Raw genomic sequence first — 17,682 nt, 5'->3', positions numbered from 1 at the left:
TTGTTCAAGGTTCAACTGTATATGTAATTTATATACCTGACTCACATATATCGAGAACCACTGTGTGCCAGACTCTGTGCTAGGCTCTAGGGGATATCATGGACAGGTCTCTGCTCTCACGGAGTTAATAGTTTCTTGAGGGGATCAGACATTGAACAAATCACTGTAGATAATTAATTAAGTAGCCAAATATGTGCCTAGTGTTGTGAAGGAAAGCCGCAAGGGCCAGGAAAGTCTATACCTGTGGAACGACCTTACTCTGCAGCCTCGGGCTTCTAGGCAGAAATGCCTCTGTGGCTGACTAGGGGTTAATCATACAAAAGGTAGAATTGGGGGGGTGGGAGAGCAGAAACAGATAAGAAGTAAAGTACATTCTGGACAAACAGAACTGACTGCAGGAAAAGGCCCTATAATAGAAAGAACAGGTAAGTCTGAGAAAGTCAAAGAAGTCCAAAGTGGTACAGAGCATCTGAGGAAGAGACACATAAGACCAGAGAAGGTACAGAGGCCTTTAGGCCAAATTAAAGATTTGGTATTTTATTAAAATGGACAATGGGAAGCTATTAAGCTATTAACATGACTGTATTTGCATCTTAGAAAGACCACTCTGTCTATGATGGGATGGACAGGGGGTGATGTCAAAGGGTGGATTTGGGAGACCGTATTGCAGTTAGGCCAGCAAGAACTGATGGTAGAGAAAAGTAGCCATGACGAAGAACTTTCTTTAAAGAAATAAATAACTCGGAATATTTACTAATTACTTCAAACAAGCAGAATATTGCTAACATGTGACATGCATACAACTGAGGTTTCTTCAGGCTTGATTCTGCTCTATGAATTCTGAGGAGTTTAGGCTAACAGAAAAAAGAAGAGAATGAGGAAATGAGAAGCTTGGGCAGAAATACTACCAACAAAACAGGCATACATGGATTGATAAGGATTAACTGGCAGACTGGACATGGAGGTAAGAAAGGCACATGAGCATATTGGTGGTAGGAGGTTTTGATGGCATAGTGGGTGACAAGAACATCCCCTGCCACAGCGTAAGTATTTCATGTATGCTTTTAAGTGAGGTATAATGGAGGTATGACAATTGGATGAGGAAACAGAAGTGGAAGGGGAAAATGGACTGAACAAATAGGACCACAGAAAGAAACGTACAAGATGGTTTAGCCAAACTGTTGGAATAAAAAATATTTTGCTGACTCACAAAGAATAAATTATAAGCTTAAATACTCTAGCATTATAGAATTTTAAATAAAACAGAGTCTTTGCTTTTAAAAATATTCTATTTTTTTATTTTACAAACTGATGTTATTGGCACAAAAATAGGTTAGATTTGGATATGTGTATTCACATGCCTCATGATGACATTCAAATTTCAAGTTTTATATCAGAGTTGGAATTGCTGGATTTTTGTCATTTGTACAGAATCAATTACCCACCCAAACACTTCCCCTGCCAGTAAAACCCTAATTGTGATGCTGTACGGGAGCTCCACTAATCAATAGAATTCCCAGAATCCAACACACCAGTCTGGAGCCCAGCTGTTCATTCACATTCTGTACAGATCAACAAGCTAAGAGTTTCTAGTTTCCAGGATCACCAAAAAAAGTTCTCTTCCTAATGAATGAATGTCCCTTAAAACCAAGCAACACTAAAATAAAGCAAAAATCTTTCATCCACTCCAATTAATAGCACTTCTTCCATATACCAAAGTCAAATTGCAGGTTCTGAGACCTTGAGTACCTTCTCAGTTGAAATCTCTTGGGTTTTAAAAATTTGCAATTCTTTGGGGGGAGGCATTCATTTCTCCTTATGTTTCATACAACACACTATTTAAATGTCATGACGGTTCTTAAGACCATACTCTACATATAAGCCTGGATGTTGATATTCTAGTGTCCCTTTTTCTATGCCTGTCTCTAGTATTCTCTGGAACTGGAAGCAGTAATAAGCTCAAGGTGCAGCAGTACAGATGCCCAATCTAGCCCCTATCCCCAGGTCTGGTCCCTGGTAGCTGAAAAAAGTTAAAAAGATCATATAAAGTACTTGAGCTGAGTTGTATACTCGGCTGACTAAAGAACCTCGAGAAAGCCATGGCCTCTGAAATCTATCATCTAATAAGAGGACCAGTGGGGGATCCCTGGGTGGCGCAGTGGTTTGGTGCCTGCCTTTGGCCCAGGGCGCGATCCTGGAGACCCGGGATCGAATCCCACGTCAGGCTCCCGGTGCATGGAGCCTGCTTCTCCCTCTGCCTGTGTCTCTGCTTCTCTCTCTCTCTCTCTCTCTCTCTCTCTCTCTGACTATCATAAATAAAAAAATTTTAAAAAAATTAAAAAAATAAAAATAAAAAAAAAAGAGAACCAGTGGTGTCTTATAAGTCTCTATGAAGCCAGGGGAAATTCCTAAAATAATTTCCTTTAGAGTCACAGGACTTATAGGGACAAAAGCCAGTGTCCCTTTTGGGTGGTAGCCTTCTTGAGTACAGCTATCCTTTATGCCATCTGTGAGGCAAATGCAGCCAAACTAACCTGGCTGGCCTATCTGGGACTTGTAACAAATAATGGTTTTTGCTAATAACTTAATTAAAACAACCATTTTCAATGAGAAAATTGAGAGCTTTACTATATATGTGAAAGCACTAAGTTCACTTGCTCCTAATAGGGCACCTGTGATGAAATATAGTTGAGTTCTGAGAGTTTATTCTGGTTAATAGCGAAGGTTGGTGTGCTCTGTTTCCATGCTATTCTTCAGAACAGTTCCTGCTGTGAACCTCGTAAGTCAGGGTCACCACATTTAGAGTCAACCATCAATTTATAGAATAATGTTTTTAGTATAACTACTTCAATATTTTGTTGTTATTTTGTTTATCATCAAGCATTCAGGGAGCTAGGTCATGTCAATTGGGTAATAATATTTACTGAGCTGCATGGTCAAGACAAAGATGTTTTAGAATTGGGGATACAAAAAGACAGCTTGTTACATGGATCCCTGTAGCTCACAAGATTAGGTTTTCTTAGTGAATTAATAAGTTAACGATCAGACAATTGAAACTACATGGGAAAAATAAAATCAGATCCAAACTTGATTTATAGCCAGGGCAGATGGAACCACATTCTGCATTCCTTTGCTACTGCTGAACTGCTCGGAGCTCACAAGGATCACAGAATTCTAAGAACTGCAGAGACACTTCATGGAATGGAAAAAAAAATTACAATTTTAGACAGGATCCATACATTATTGATGAATTTAAAACATATTTTAATTTTCCATACCTGCCTCTGGGAGATAAAGTATTAGGATGTATCTGAATTATCAAGTATCTGCTCTTTTTTTTTTAAAAAAAGATTTTATTTATTTATTCATGAGAGACACACACAGAGAGAGAGAGGCACAGATACAGGCAGAGGGAGGAGCAGGCTCCATGCTGGGAACCTGACATGGGACTTGATCCCGGGTCTCCAGGATCATACCCTGGGCTGAAGGAGGCGCTAAACCGCCAAGCCACCTGGGCTGCCCAAGTATCTGCTCTTTGAGCGTGGTTCAAATTTGGAATTCTGAAGCCAAGCATATGAACCCTTCAACTACCTTACAATATTTTATCAATGGGTAGGCTTTGAGTTCATCAGGCTCAATAAAAATGTATTCATAATATGAAATCAAATGGGGGAGTACTATTAAGAATGTTAACCTATAATTGAGATGTGCCAGAATTCTTTTTTTAAGATGTTACTTATTTGAGAGAGAGCACAAGCAGGAGGAGGAGCAGAGGGAAAGGGAGAAGCAGACTCCCAGCTGAGTAGGGAGCCCAACACGGGGTTGCATCCCAAGACCTCAGGATCATGACCTGAAACAAAGGCAAATGCTCAACCAACTGAGCAACCCAGGTGCCCCTCAGATGTGCCATAATCCTCAAGAATGTCAGTCTTTTTAAATAGGTTGTTTACATTTTATTCTAAAATAAGTCTAACATTATAGCTAGCAGGCTATATACTTCATTCTTCAATAGAAATCCATGTCTTATATAGATTTGTAATTATGGGCTCTAATATTGCAAATAAGTGTGGACATTTCTACTCTATATTAAGCTCCCCATTAACTGATGAAATGTATAAAGTACCCAGAGAGAGAAATGAAAGATAAATAGTTGCATATTTTGCAAGGTCATCCAGATTTTGAGATATTACAAAGCAACAAGGATCTGAAAGGGAAAAATCTAAAATACAGCAAAAGAAAAGCTAAACAAGACATTTCATTTTGGTTTACACATTAAATGTCAGCTCAAACTCAAAAGATACAGTGCTTTAGGAATGATAAAGGTTTAAATGCCTTACAAATGGGGCAGTAAGTTCACAAGACTCATTGCTCTAAGAAAAAAAAACACAGTTTCAAAAATATAAACATGCTCCACAAGAGTTTAAATAATTCATGTCATAAACTCATAACAGTTCTGAGGGCAAGAAAGGGAATTCCAGAGATATGCTAAGCCTCTGAGGCCAGCATCATGAAAGGCAAAGACTCTCCAAAGAAACTATCCCCTTTTTAGGGAGGAAGACAAAAGCTGTGCAAAGAATGCACTGTCTGCCCCGGATGGCATTTCTCCCACATATCCACACAGGTATTCACTCATACCCACAGCAAGACACTGAGTACTTTACTAGTCAAGACCTGTCCTAGATATTGGGCATAAACAGAACAAGAGACAAGAAAAACACATCCAGGGGTTTTCAAATGATCCTCCTTTTCTTTTCAAATAAATGTTTTTATAGCAAAATATTAGAACTACCATGTGCATTTCTGTATATTTAGTAACTTCATCTACCTTCTCTTCTTTGCTGAGAAGTCTTTAGCTGTGTTATTCTGAGCAAAGAAACCACCAGTGGGGAGAACTCACACAGGTGAGCATCAGGGAGGGAGTTCTCTCCAACCTAGCCTTTAATAATTGCAACAAGACATAAAAGTTGTTCTTAAATAGAACTTTAATCTTATCCTGTTCAACATGTAGCTTCAATGCTGAGAAAATACAAAGCCTTTACTACATTCAGAGGGACCTGGCTAGGCTCCTATTCTTGGAATGAAGGGAGAGATCAGCCACACTAATTTGTCCTTTGCTCTTCCAAAATGATATTAGTTCATAGGAAGTTTGGCATACACTGAATGCATACAAAGAACATGAAGAGAAAAAAGAGTTCAAGTCTGAGTTTTGTAAAAATAAGTCATGTGGCGCTTAGGCAAATCACTTCACCCTTTGTTGTTTGTCATGTAGGGATGACAAAACCCTGCTCTACCACCCTCATAACACTGTTGTAAACATGTTGGAATACTATAATAAATGCAATTATTATGATGAGGTCCCAGCCAGGGGAACTCTGTAAAGGAGTTGTTTTTTAAAGATATGTTAATAAAATAGGCAGATCTTCAGAAGGAGGACAGTTCACAACATAACTTGGAAGTGAAATCCACTTTGAGGTAGTTTGCCTGGTTTGATTAAGGTTAACATTCTCAGTGGAAAGCCAAAAGAAATGCAGATGTTCACCTGTTCTTAGAAACCCCAGGAGCTGCATCCATCTACCCATCTCTCTTTTTAAAGAAACTCATCACTTTGGCTTTTTCCCATTCCAACTTTTCTTTTCCCATAATGTAATATGCTTGCTCCTTTTCATTCAGGGATAATAATATTGTCTCTGAACATTCTCCTTTAGTCTTGAAAGTCCTGTCTTGTAATTATTATAAGTCTTTATATATTTCAATATTATCTGCACTTACGCTTTCTCTATCAAATTTTCTTGTAGAAGGGGAACACATTTGTTTTGACCTAACTTTGTTTAAAAACATCCAAAATGGGAGGCACTGGCATGGCTCAGTTACTTGAGCATCCAACTCTTGATTTCAGCTCAGGTCGTATAGCCACGCCAAAAAAGCACCTAACTCTCCCACCACCAGACACTCCAGATCTCTAGCATGGAGTGGATCAAATAGAAACAGAATGTCTATGGAGCTACAAGATGAAACAAAAAATCTAGAAGGTGATATTGATCAGGACTCAACAGCTTCAGAGAGCCTCAGGGCTCTTTCACATTAGGACATCTTTGAAAGAGACAATTTTAGTCCATTGCTAACATGACATAGAACTAAAAGTGCTCACTTGCTTTAGTATCTGCCATCACAATTAATGAACTCTGAAAAGATGTGCCATTTTAAATGACATAGTTATTAAAAAGGAGTACCTATGAGAATAAGGTAAGTACTATATACTAAATAAATTTCTACAACCAATTCTCACATTCTCAGCCACATCAATTACTTTTTAATTAAAATGATAATTCCTATAATAGTATGTCAAACTGGCAATAAAAACAATGTGTACACCTATTCTGCCCATGAAAACATCTCATCTTAAAAATTAAAGCATAAACAGTACCTTCTTTTAAGGTTTTTAAAAAAATAGAAATGGGTTTCAATAAAAACTATTATAAAGATAACAGAGTCAAGGTTTTTGAAGTTCACCTAATTAATTCAACTGCTTCCAGCTCTTCGGCAGTTGGTAAAGAAGTCATCTTCAGGAAAACCACATCAAATGGGCAGTTCTCCAGAAGTACTGCTGCCTGTTCCACATCCCTCATGGTTATGGTGACTTTTGCAATATTTGAAAAGGATTTCTGAGCAATATCTGCCAGGTACTGAACAGTGACATCTCCAACTAATAAGAGGTCTATTTTTGCCTGAAAGAGAAGAAAAAAGCAGAAGTACCACATAATTAGTATCTGATCATCGAGGAGATGTCATGTACCAGAGGATACAATAAATAAAGGTGACAACACAATGACTGACTGTGCAAGTAGACTGGTCAACTCTAAGGAGCTCACAGACGGGAACTATTAATTTCTTGTCTTCAGTACTAGGGTGGTAAATAGATCTGAAGGTCATGCTATTTTTAAAAGTTTTGCCTACAAATGCTATTCTGCTGTGACTTTCCCACCAGTTTCTTTCTCATCCTAGGAACAATAGATAGAATTTGTAAGGCCCGTTTCCCAGTCACTCATCCTGCTGAAAAATCCACCTACTAGTGAGAAAAACAAACTGGTGACTCTCCCAAACCATTTATTTTGATGAATGCACATTCCAGAGAACAGAGTAAGATCTAAATTCCTAAATCCCAAGAGACACTCATAGTCTTTTCTTTAGATGGAAAATACGTGCTATTCAAGCCCCAATATTTTAGAGCCCAAAAAAGCATCTTTATTTCCTTTTGGGGTTATTTTCAAGGACATTTCAAGTAAGAAAAATATAATTTCCATCTTCACCTTCTATTTTCCTATGTTTTATTCTCTACAGTTATTGAACACAATCCACCAAAACTGTCAAAGGGGCATGCTTGAATTCATGCAAAGAGTGGACAGTTGGAAGTGGCAGGCCACAGAGGGTCCTTGCGAGAAAACAGATTTGGTTGCTGACCAGAGCTGAAGCCAAAGAAGTGGGTGAAAGAGTTGGAAATGCCAAGAAAGGCAGCTTGCCAAAGACACAACTCCGCAGGGCATGCTGGTTAAGGTGGTCCATCATGGGGTTTTCTCTCCCCTTCAGCCTGCTTTCCCAGGGGTTGCTGGAAGGAACATTTAAGGTACAAGAAATCGGTCAAGTTCAAAATAAGCAAAACTTTGGCACTTCTCATTTCTATCTGCCTTTTAATTTCCTTCCTTCTTTTGTTTAGAAAAAAAGAGATGAGTCTTCATTTAACCATTTAATCCCCTCCTCAGAGGCAACCACTGTCTATAGTTTGGTCTACACACTTCCACATGATTTCTATGTCAGTCATATGTGTGTGTGTGTGTGTGTGTGTGTGTGTGTGTGTGTGTGTGTGTATACTCCTCAGAAATGCCAGTTGACTGGGAACATCCTCACTTTCCAGGCTGTTATAGATTTATTCTCTTCAATATATGTTTTCTATCATTTGGTGGGATATGGAGTGGAAGGAGAACATGTGCCCATCTGTCATCTTGATCCAATGTTCCTCATTTATGATGATAATTTATTAAACCATTGTTCTTACAATGCTATAATGAACACCTTTGTAAATATATCTTTGTACATATGTATCTTTAGTCTCATTAAATTGAAGATAACTGTGGATGATTTATGAAGGATCTAATTATGAAAAACAGACAGGATTGAATCAAAGAAATAAATGAGATTAATGTTTAAAAAGAGAGAAAAATGTGGAATGTATACAGAATGGAATACTACTCAGCCTTAAAAAGTTAGGGAATTCTGATACATGCTACAACATGGGTGAACCTTGAAAACATGCTGAGATAAGACAGACAAAAAAGAAGAAATATTGAATTATTTCATTAATATTTTATGTCCCTAGAGTAGGTAAAGTCAAAGAGACAGAAGTAGAATAGTGGTTACTATGGGCTGGTGGAGACAAAAAATGAAGTTAGTGTTAAATGGGACAGAGTTGCTTTTTGGAATGATTTTTCAGAAGTTCTGAAAATGGATAGTGAAGGTTGCATAGCATCATAAATATAATTAATAACACTGAACTGCACACTGAGAAATAGCAAAAGTGGTAAATAGTATGTTATGTATATATTACCACAATTTTAAAAAGGGAATGAGGTGGTGATACATTTCTCAACACGGTTGAAGCCTGAAAACCTTATACTCAGTAAAAGGAGCCTGTCTCAAAAGACCACATAGTGCATGACTCCATTTATATGAAATGTCCAGAGTAGACAAACTCGTAGGGACAACAGGCACTTTAGTGCTTACCAGGGGATACTGAGGTTGAAGTGACCCCTAAGAATTTCTTTTTGGGATGAGGAAGATGTTCCAAAATTTACCTTGATGATGCTAACACAATTCTGTGAATATAATAGCAACCATGGAATCGTACACTCTTTTTTTATAATTTTTTATTGGTGTTCAATTTGCCAACATATAGAATAACACCCAGTGCTCATCCCATCAAGCGCCCCCCTCAGTGCCCATCACCCAGTCACCCCCACCCCCCGCCCACCTCCCCTTCCACCACCCCTAGTTCGTTTCCCAGAGTTAGGAGTCTCTCATGTTCTGTCTTCCTTTCTGATATCTCCCACTCGTTTTTTCTCCTTTCCCCTTTGGAATCGTACACTTTAAATGAGTAGAATTGCACGGTATGTGAATTGTGCCTCAATAAAGCTGTTTATTTTTAAAAGAAAAGTAAATAATCTTTCTACAAATAGGCATTAGTCCTAGAGGCAAAACTATAAGATCAGAAGGTAAGCTTTTGTTTTTCAACTTAGATACTGCCAAATTGTTTTCTCCAAAAGCTAGAAAAATTTATTTCCCTGCCAACAGTGTTTATGAGTACCATTTCCCCAAATCCTTAATAAGACTGACTAGTCTTTTTATCCCTATATCCATAACATATACTTTTTACTTATTAATCTTAAAGCACTGGCTAGAACATTCAAAACAATGGCAAATAGCAAGAGTAACATTGGGCATGCTTGTCTTGTTCCTGAGTTTAGTGGGAATAATTCATATGTTTTTGCCACTGAATATAATACAGAAGGTTTCTGGTCAATACCCTCTACCAAGTTAATGAATTTTAAATCAGAAACGGGTGCTGAAATTTACCAAATGTTTTAGTATCAACATGATCATATTTTTTTCTCCTTTATACTATGTTCTATTAGGTAGTAAATTCCATTAATAGAGTTTCTAATGTCAAGCCATAATTGTCCTGCTGGGATAAGCCTATAATATATGGACTAAATTCATTGGTATCATTTTAGATTTTTCCATCTATGTTCCTAAGTGAAACTGGATACATTTTTTGTTCTATCATATTGCCTTATCTGGTTTGGGTATCATCAGGGTTATGCCAGCTTTGGAGAATGAAGCAGAAAGTTTCAATATTATTCTATGGTCTTGAATATTTTATACAACAGAATTATCTGCTTCTTGAAATTTAGATAAACATGTCTGCAGAATCTGGGCCTGAAGCCTTTTAGAGAAGATAGATTTTAGAGTACATTTTACAGTTCCTTATTGATTATCAAGAAATGTAGATTTTCTACCTTAAGTGAATTTTGTTCATATATTTTTTTAAATATAATTTTTATATTTTTAAAATATAATTTTTATATTTATATTTTTAAAATATAATTTTTAATCCATTTTATCTCTTTTCAAATGGATATGTTTTTAAATGTATATAATGTTATTACTTGCATTGTTATTCTTGCTTTCTAACTGAAGATTAATATATAATTAAATTTCTTATCTCCTTTTTCTTGGTGATGCTTTATTAGAGACTATAGAACTGTGTGGTCCAACATGATAGCCGCATGTGGCTATCTAAATTTATGTTAACCAAAAATAAAGCTTGAAATTCACCTCAGTTGCACTAGCCTTATTTTAAGTGCTCAATATCCACATAGCAAGTGGTTGTCCTATCAGACAGCCTAATTATAGAACATTGTCACCACTGCAGAAAGTGCTTTTGGATGGTACAGTACCCCAAATGGCACTGATGTACCCCCCACAGATCTTGATATATATTGTGTTTATGTTCATTCATTGCTAGTTTGTAATTTCACTTACTACTCCTATATTAACCTAAGAGTTACATTAAACACCTACATAAAAATCTTTTTAATTTTCAAGAGTTTAGGGTTTTGGGTTTTAATTGTTTTTGACTATTGACTAGTTGGTCATTTCTTATTTCAGTGTATTGCCAACAGAGAATGTATTCTACATGACTACTCCTTAGAATTTGTTGATATTTTCTTGTGGTATAGTAAACAATTTTTGTTAATGTTTGTTCCATGGATACTTGAAAATAATGTGTATTTTCTGCTGGGCATATATTCTGTATTTTTTAGACAGAACTTAATGTTTTCTTTCTTATTTTAGGTCTACTTGACCTTTCAGTTTATGAGATGTGGTAAAATCTTTCCTTCCTAATTATAGTTTGTGAATTTATCAATTTATCCAACTATAGACTCTATCTAATTTTGGGTTCAATATATATAAAGTTCATGATAATTATACATGTTCACATATTCACATTAGATTATATGTTATTATATAATAACATATGTTATATAAACTACAATGTTACATATAACCTACAATGTTTATATAGCCCATTTTATTTTATTTTATTTTCCCATTTTAAACATATATCATACATTTTAAATATATATCATACATTGATAATTGATATGGACAGAAAACTATTTGAAACATACTTCCTTGTGCTTTTTAATGCTTTCCACTTGAAATTTTTTTCTGGTACACAGTAGTTTTCCAAAGCTATTTTGATCCTTTCTATATCATTTTGATTTTGTGTAAATTTTGTAAATAGCATATATCCGAATTTTTAGGTTTCTTTTCACAATCTGTGATTTTTGTTTTTAACATAGGAATTTAATTAATTACATTAATGGCACTAATATACATTAACTAAGATCATGTAGTAATCAATGTTAATTGCGAAACATTTATAACTTAATATGAAACGGTATTATTACTTTCATTTGTTGATTCAGGATTCCCATCAATGGTAATTTTGTTTCTTTTTTCCCATGCCTTTTGTTAGGATGATCGAATTTTCCTTTCTCCCCTCCTGCTGCTCCTGTAAGACTTTGGGAATTAAACTCCTTATTTCTATTACTTAATAGTGGTATTAGGGCCCACAGCTCAGTGCTAGTTTTACCTGGTAAATACTTCCAAGGTCAAAAATCCCTTGCCTCTGAACCTTGAAGCTATTGGTCCATTTTCGTCTAGCATCCAGCTGTTGATGAAAAGAATAAGCTGCTTTATTTTCCTTCCAGTGCCTTTCCCTTTATGCTGTGGGTTCTGATGGTTTTCTAGGGTGTGTCTGGGTATGAGTCTTACTCATCCTACTTGGCACTCAGTGTGGATCTTTGGCTCTGGAAGTTTCCTTCAATTTTTCAATTCCCTCTGCTTTCATCCCTCCCTGGCAATTTTCCTCTAAATGCGGAACATCCACCATTGATTCTTCATGTCTCCATTTCTCTCAAAGAGAGTCCCTTTCATAACATCATCAGCTCACTTGTCCAAAGATTTTTATGACTTCACTTAATGTGTTTGGTCACTTACTTCTAAGATTTTCCTTTTTTGGTAATTCCTCATAACTGGCTGTTTTTAGGATGTGATATCCTCACTGAGAATACAAATTAGAATTTTAAAAGTTTTTTCTGTCCCCTTAATACCCTGTCTATGGAATAATTGTGTCTAGTATCTGCATTTGCATCTAGTTCTGTTAATGTCTGGAGATCAAACATTTAGATTATTCAAACATAAACACAAATCAAGGACTAAGCTGACATGTACAAGTAGTGTCCCCAGTGGCTGCTTCCTTCAAAGACACGACTGTGGGTTTGGTGTGAGTGGTCAGGACAGTGGCAGTAAACCCAGAGACCAGAGAGGCTGGAGCTAGTTGTCAAAATAATAATGGAAGGCACTACTCTGAAAGCCAAGCACTTTATTTTATTTCCCTCCTGGGCAGAGCTGCCGTTCCTTTACTCCTCCTGGTCAGTGATAACGGTCTGGAAATTACCAACACCAGGAACCCGGATCCCACACACAGTTCATTCTCTTCAGGATGAAGTAGGTGTGCACTGGGAGAGTCCAAGGGGTAAGCAATCCAGGGACCCACCTGTGCTTTGCATACAGCTAATTCTTCACCAGGTGAGCACCATCTGGTCAACTTCAATCAGTTTCTTCTAACATTCAGTCTGGGCTACCACTAGAATTGTTTTCCCTCTGCATCTCTTCTTTAGACCTTTTTAAAGCTGCAGGTCTTGTTCTTTTCTTTTAGTGGCAATTTGATCCCATCTGCTTTCTAAATTCCAAGTTTTCCTGTGAAATTTTTTTTTTTCCCAGAAAACAGCTACTTTGTTCAAACCAAGATCCCAGGAAGAACTATATATTGCATTTGGTTAGGTCACTCTTGGACTTCTAATTTGGAATATCTGCGCCCCCCCCACCCAGCCCCACACTCCCCCCCCCCCCATTTCCTTGTTGAAGGCATCAGCACATGTTTAATTAAGTATGTCCTACTCTGGGGTCTGGATTGGACCAGAGGATTGATTTGTGCCAATCTCACTAACCCTAACCCTGTTTCAAACAGGTAAGAATTCAAACTCCTTAGCATGGCCTTTCAATAGCTTAATATCAACCCATGTCACCAGCCTTATTTCCTTCCATTTCCTTCAAATGCCCTATGTTCTAAGAAGACAGCATAACACTTTGGAATTTCTACACTATAGAGTATCAGGATCTTTCTAGAGTGTTCCCTTTTCATTTTATAAACATCTCTCATTTCCAATAGCACTTTAGGAGCAGTGTGGGAATCAAAGTTACTGTGGTACTTTTGAGTTCAGATTGTGAATCTCCATTGCAGCACAGGATTTCTTCTATATCAATATATTCCCTTGTGAATCAAATGCCAAAAACTAAAATGGTCATTAACAAGTGGTCATAAAAGGAGCGATTACAGGTTTTTTTTTTTAATTAACCTGGTTAATTGAAGCAACCTATGACCATCTAAAACTAATCTACCACAGACACAGTGATCATTTGCCTTCCAAACTGAGACATTTTTGAGAATGAAAGGGGGTGTTATTAATAATTGCACTAAAATAATATATATAAACCAAGGGGTCCTGGGCTATGAATAACTTGTAAAACTTTCTACTACCAAGATTTCCTTTCAAACATCCTGCCACTTTGCATCTGCTTAAATATTATTGCAATCTATTTATTCTCTCCACAAATATTTATTGAGCTCCTACTGCAAGGCAGATGCTGTGTTGGGAATACAAAGTGAACAATGTCCCCGCCTTCATGGGGCTGACATTCTAGTAATCCTTTTTTCTGCTGCTCAATATACCTTTCAGTCTTTGGAACACAGGAAGAAACACGTATACGGCTCAATTCCAGCAGAGCTACTACTGATTCTTTCTTAACGGCTGGATGCAATGCAAAGAGGGCAAAGGCTTTCCAGGCACATAGACCAGGTTCTGTTACCAAGTCCAGCCACCTACTAGTGGCTTTCAGTAAAACACTGTGATCCTCAACTGGAAGGCAATAATACTTAAATCCAAGATCATTACAATGCTAGTACAATGCCCTGTGTTTGGTAGTTATTGCCATGTTTTCTCAAATACCACCAGACCTGTGCACAGAAAATATCCATTCAATCTGATGGAGAACAGAGGAAGTGGAGTTAGAGGGGTAAACAAGCACTGAAAACAGCTCTAAGTCAAATGACTCTTTGCCCTAGAGCTCTGAGCCCTAGAGAAGGGGAAATAAGGCCCACAGAGGAGAAAAGGTAAGCCATGAATAACAGAAATCAACTGCTAACTTGAATTTCCTACTAACGCTGATGCTTCTGACTGCAATATTCCCTTCAGAGGCCCAGGGTCTAATTTCCCCAGAATATCTCAGCTAGTATGAAGAGATGTCAAGAGGAAACTCCAAAGAGCAGGACATAGGTACCCCAGGAGAAATCTAAGAGGAAAGATCCAGAAAGGGAAAAGGATGTGCAACACCACTAACAGGCTGTTTTGCACAGGGGTCTATAGTTGTGTGCTGTGGTGTGAGGTACTTCACAGGGAGCATGAAATAAAGCAGCTCTGGAAAGAACTGACTTCCAAAGAACTGACCATCAAAGGCTTCCTTCTCTGCTCTACAAAAATCGGTGCCATAGCACATGTGGAATGTTAACCAACAAACTACAACACTGCCCTAGTCCACTATCCCAAAGTAACAAATTAACTGAATAGCTTATAATTCAAATTAAATCTGAATATTCAGTTAAAAATATCTTGTTGGCAGTGTAACATGAACACAGGTAATGAGAAGAATCTACTGACAGGAATAATAAAAGGAAAATGAACAAAACTTTCTAGTATATTCTGCCTTGGGAAACTGCCTTTTTAGGATGTCCAAGATTTTCACCTGTGAGCAACACAACCTGATGCATGACTTCATTAGGTGGGTTTTTTTTTTTTTTTCTATTTGAATTGCGTACTGCACCTTTTATGTTTTTTTAAACAAAAACAATACATAGTCACTGGGAAAGACTGGAAAATTCAAAAGAAGCCTAAAGAAAAAATAAAAAGCATTTGTAATTCCACCACCTGAGGATGAACACTACTAAAACCTTGGTGTAGATCTTTGAGGTGTGGGCAGTTTTTCTATTTCCACATCGTCGTCACCAGTGGTTCTTTATCCACTCAGTTTGATTTCTAAATCACAGTACCACACAGGGCACCCCAGTCTCTACAGTGTTTAAAACACTGGATTTCCATTTGCAATCCGCAGCGGGCTAAACCCTTAATTAGTAACAGCAGGTGCTGAAGTGCTTAAAGCAAATCACTCCTACATTTTAGTGAGTTGTTATTTATGTCATTCTTATCACCAGGAGCAGTGCTGACAATCAGCAGCAGCTGCATGGGCTGATGCTCTCACGGGGCAATTGCTGGCCTCTAGATTCCCCAGGAGTCAAGGGATTTAAACAGCTCTATCAGGAGAAACTGAACAGGCTGCTCTTCAAATGCAAACAAAAGGTTCAGTTGGGGCTTCAGACTTTCCAAGGTTAGGAAGCCTCGATTATTTAGGTACTACTAGATAATCAGATTTTATTCAGAGTTCCATTTTGTGCAGCTTTGCCTAATCCTGTACCCTCACATACCAATTTTTCCTTTGAATTTAAATGGGTGCTTCCATTTTGAAATGATTAAGAAAACTGTATTAAACTGGTCCACTCCACAGTGGTAATTTCAGGAAGCTTGTGCTTAACTAAAGAGGGAGGAGACTGAAGCACGCAGAACATTCTAAGGGCAAGCGGCTTTCAGGCAGCCCAAAAGGTTTGCCTCTCCTCTATCAAGATCCCTGAAGTAAGAGAGCCCAGCACCATCTTGTCTTGCTTTCTGGGGTGGGTGAGGCCCTTCCTCCTCACAGGAAGGCTCGTCATCACCTTTTTCTTCTTCTTTTTTTTTTTTTAAATCTAAAACCGTCATGGAAATGATTTTGTGCTTCTGCTAAGGGGAAGATAAATCAGGTGCTTTCAAAAGAGGCCAGCGGGCTTTCTGAGATCCCGGGAGGGTGGGAGGACGTGTGAAGAGCGCAGATGCCTTTTCCCGCCGACGGCTTCGGTTTCCAGGCACAACCGCCCGCTGCGTGCATGGAAGCCTGAGGAGGACACGCGAGGACTTTTTGGCCCCCATGCCCGTGAGCAAACTGAAAAAAGCATGCCAAGCTGTGCAGAGACAAGAATGCCCAAAATAAACTTTTGCATGTTAAATAAACTTTCCTATATTCAAAGTAACACCGAAGTTGTCGTCATTCACATGCCGGCCTGATACCTGCTAAGTCTCACTCCCGGTAGCCCTCTGGATGGTTGGTTGCCCTGAAAAACGGAGTTCGACGAGCGTCAAGCGCCTGACAGGCACGTCCGTGTAGCCGGGCTCGGCGCGCCCGGGGCATCCCGCCCGGCGGCCCCGGGGGCGGCCCTCCCCGAGCGAGCGCCTCGCGCCCCCGAAATGAGCGAGACCTGTGCGGCGACGGGCCCCCGGCCGGCCCGCGCGCCCTCGTGGACGCAGCCGCCTCCCCTCCTCCTCCCCTCCGCCTCTTACCTGGCCGGAGACTTGGCCGCGCTCGGGGCAGCTAATTAGGGCCGCCATGGCCCGCTGCCCACGTGCCGGTCCCGGGGCAGCCTCGCCGCAGGAGGAGCTCGGCCTCGGCCTCGGCCACGCCGCCGCGTCGGCCGCCCCCGCCCCCGCCCCCGCCCCCGCCCCGACGGCTGGAGGCCGAGGCTGCGGCGCGCACGCCCCCCCCCTCCCCCCCCCCCCCCCGCCTTAAAGTGGCCCTGCCGCGCGGCCTGGGCGCCGGGGAGCTGCAGGCGGCTCTGCCGAGGCCCGCAGGCCGGGCGGGAGGGGCCCCGGGGGGGGGGGGTCCTGGGGTCCGGGGCCCGGGGTGCACCGTGTCAGCCGCACGCTGCCCACCCACGCGGCGACAGACCCAGCGCCGCCCTCAGAACCGCCACCCTCGCCTGGAGGAAGCGGAAGCAGCGCCTCGCCTCGGGCTGCTCGGAAAATCTTTGGAGTGTCTTACGGGAAATCTTTCAGTTTGAATATTAGAGTTGAGCAAAGGCGTTTTTTTTTTTTTTTAATTCTTGTCCCAGACAAATATATATGTAGAAGCTAGAGGAGGCGAGCGCTGTTACGACGCTTTCTTGTCAAATCACTAATTCCATTTTGTCCGGTGATGCGACAACGTCCCGGTATTCCCAAGAGAGGGGCAGACGGCCACCAAGTCTTCCGGGAGCTGCTGCTACGTAGCTCGCCTTATTCAGGCTTGGCTAGACCTAGTTTTATGGAGAGCCATTGAGTGCCAGGGCCTGTAGGGGATCCTTTCTCTGTAGGTCTTTACTACTTTTCTGATTTTTCCATTGCCAGAAATTGGGTTGGGTTGGGTTGGGTTGGGTGAGCTGGAGGTGGGGGGCGTGAGGATGAGGCAGAGGATAATATCTGGTTGTCACTTTGGACTTCCCGAAACTCTTCATCCCACTTGAACATATAATACAAACGTGCTCTGCTTGAATCACCAGGGCCTGCTGTCTCTGGCAAGCCTTTGGTTTCCTGAGCAGGTGGTGCT

General features: G+C 39.8%; 1 protein-coding gene across 4 annotated transcripts in view; it reads right to left on the bottom strand.

The window, feature by feature from the left end:
* The window catches only part of SOHLH2 (spermatogenesis and oogenesis specific basic helix-loop-helix 2), a 73,790-nt gene extending 56,997 nt beyond the window's left edge, over positions 1–16,793 (bottom strand). For 3 of the 4 annotated variants that reach the window (XM_035717742.2, XM_035717720.2, XM_025462490.3), the window contains exons 1-2: positions 16,662–16,793; positions 6,511–6,725 (exon numbers count right to left, since the gene is read on the bottom strand). In XM_035717742.2, the coding sequence (XP_035573635.1) occupies positions 6,511–6,725; positions 16,662–16,709 (263 nt within the window). In that variant the 5' untranslated portion in view covers positions 16,710–16,793. Of the gene's footprint in view, positions 1–6,510; positions 6,726–7,458; positions 7,614–16,661 lie in introns of those variants that run through there. The other variant, XM_049100838.1, reaches the window with a different exon arrangement.
* Positions 16,794–17,682: the final 889 nt, after the last annotated feature.

This window comes from Canis lupus, chromosome 25, assembly GCF_003254725.2.
Source record: "Canis lupus dingo isolate Sandy chromosome 25, ASM325472v2, whole genome shotgun sequence".
NCBI lineage: Eukaryota > Metazoa > Chordata > Mammalia > Carnivora > Canidae > Canis > Canis lupus.
This window is presented reverse-complemented; position numbering and strand designations above follow the sequence as displayed.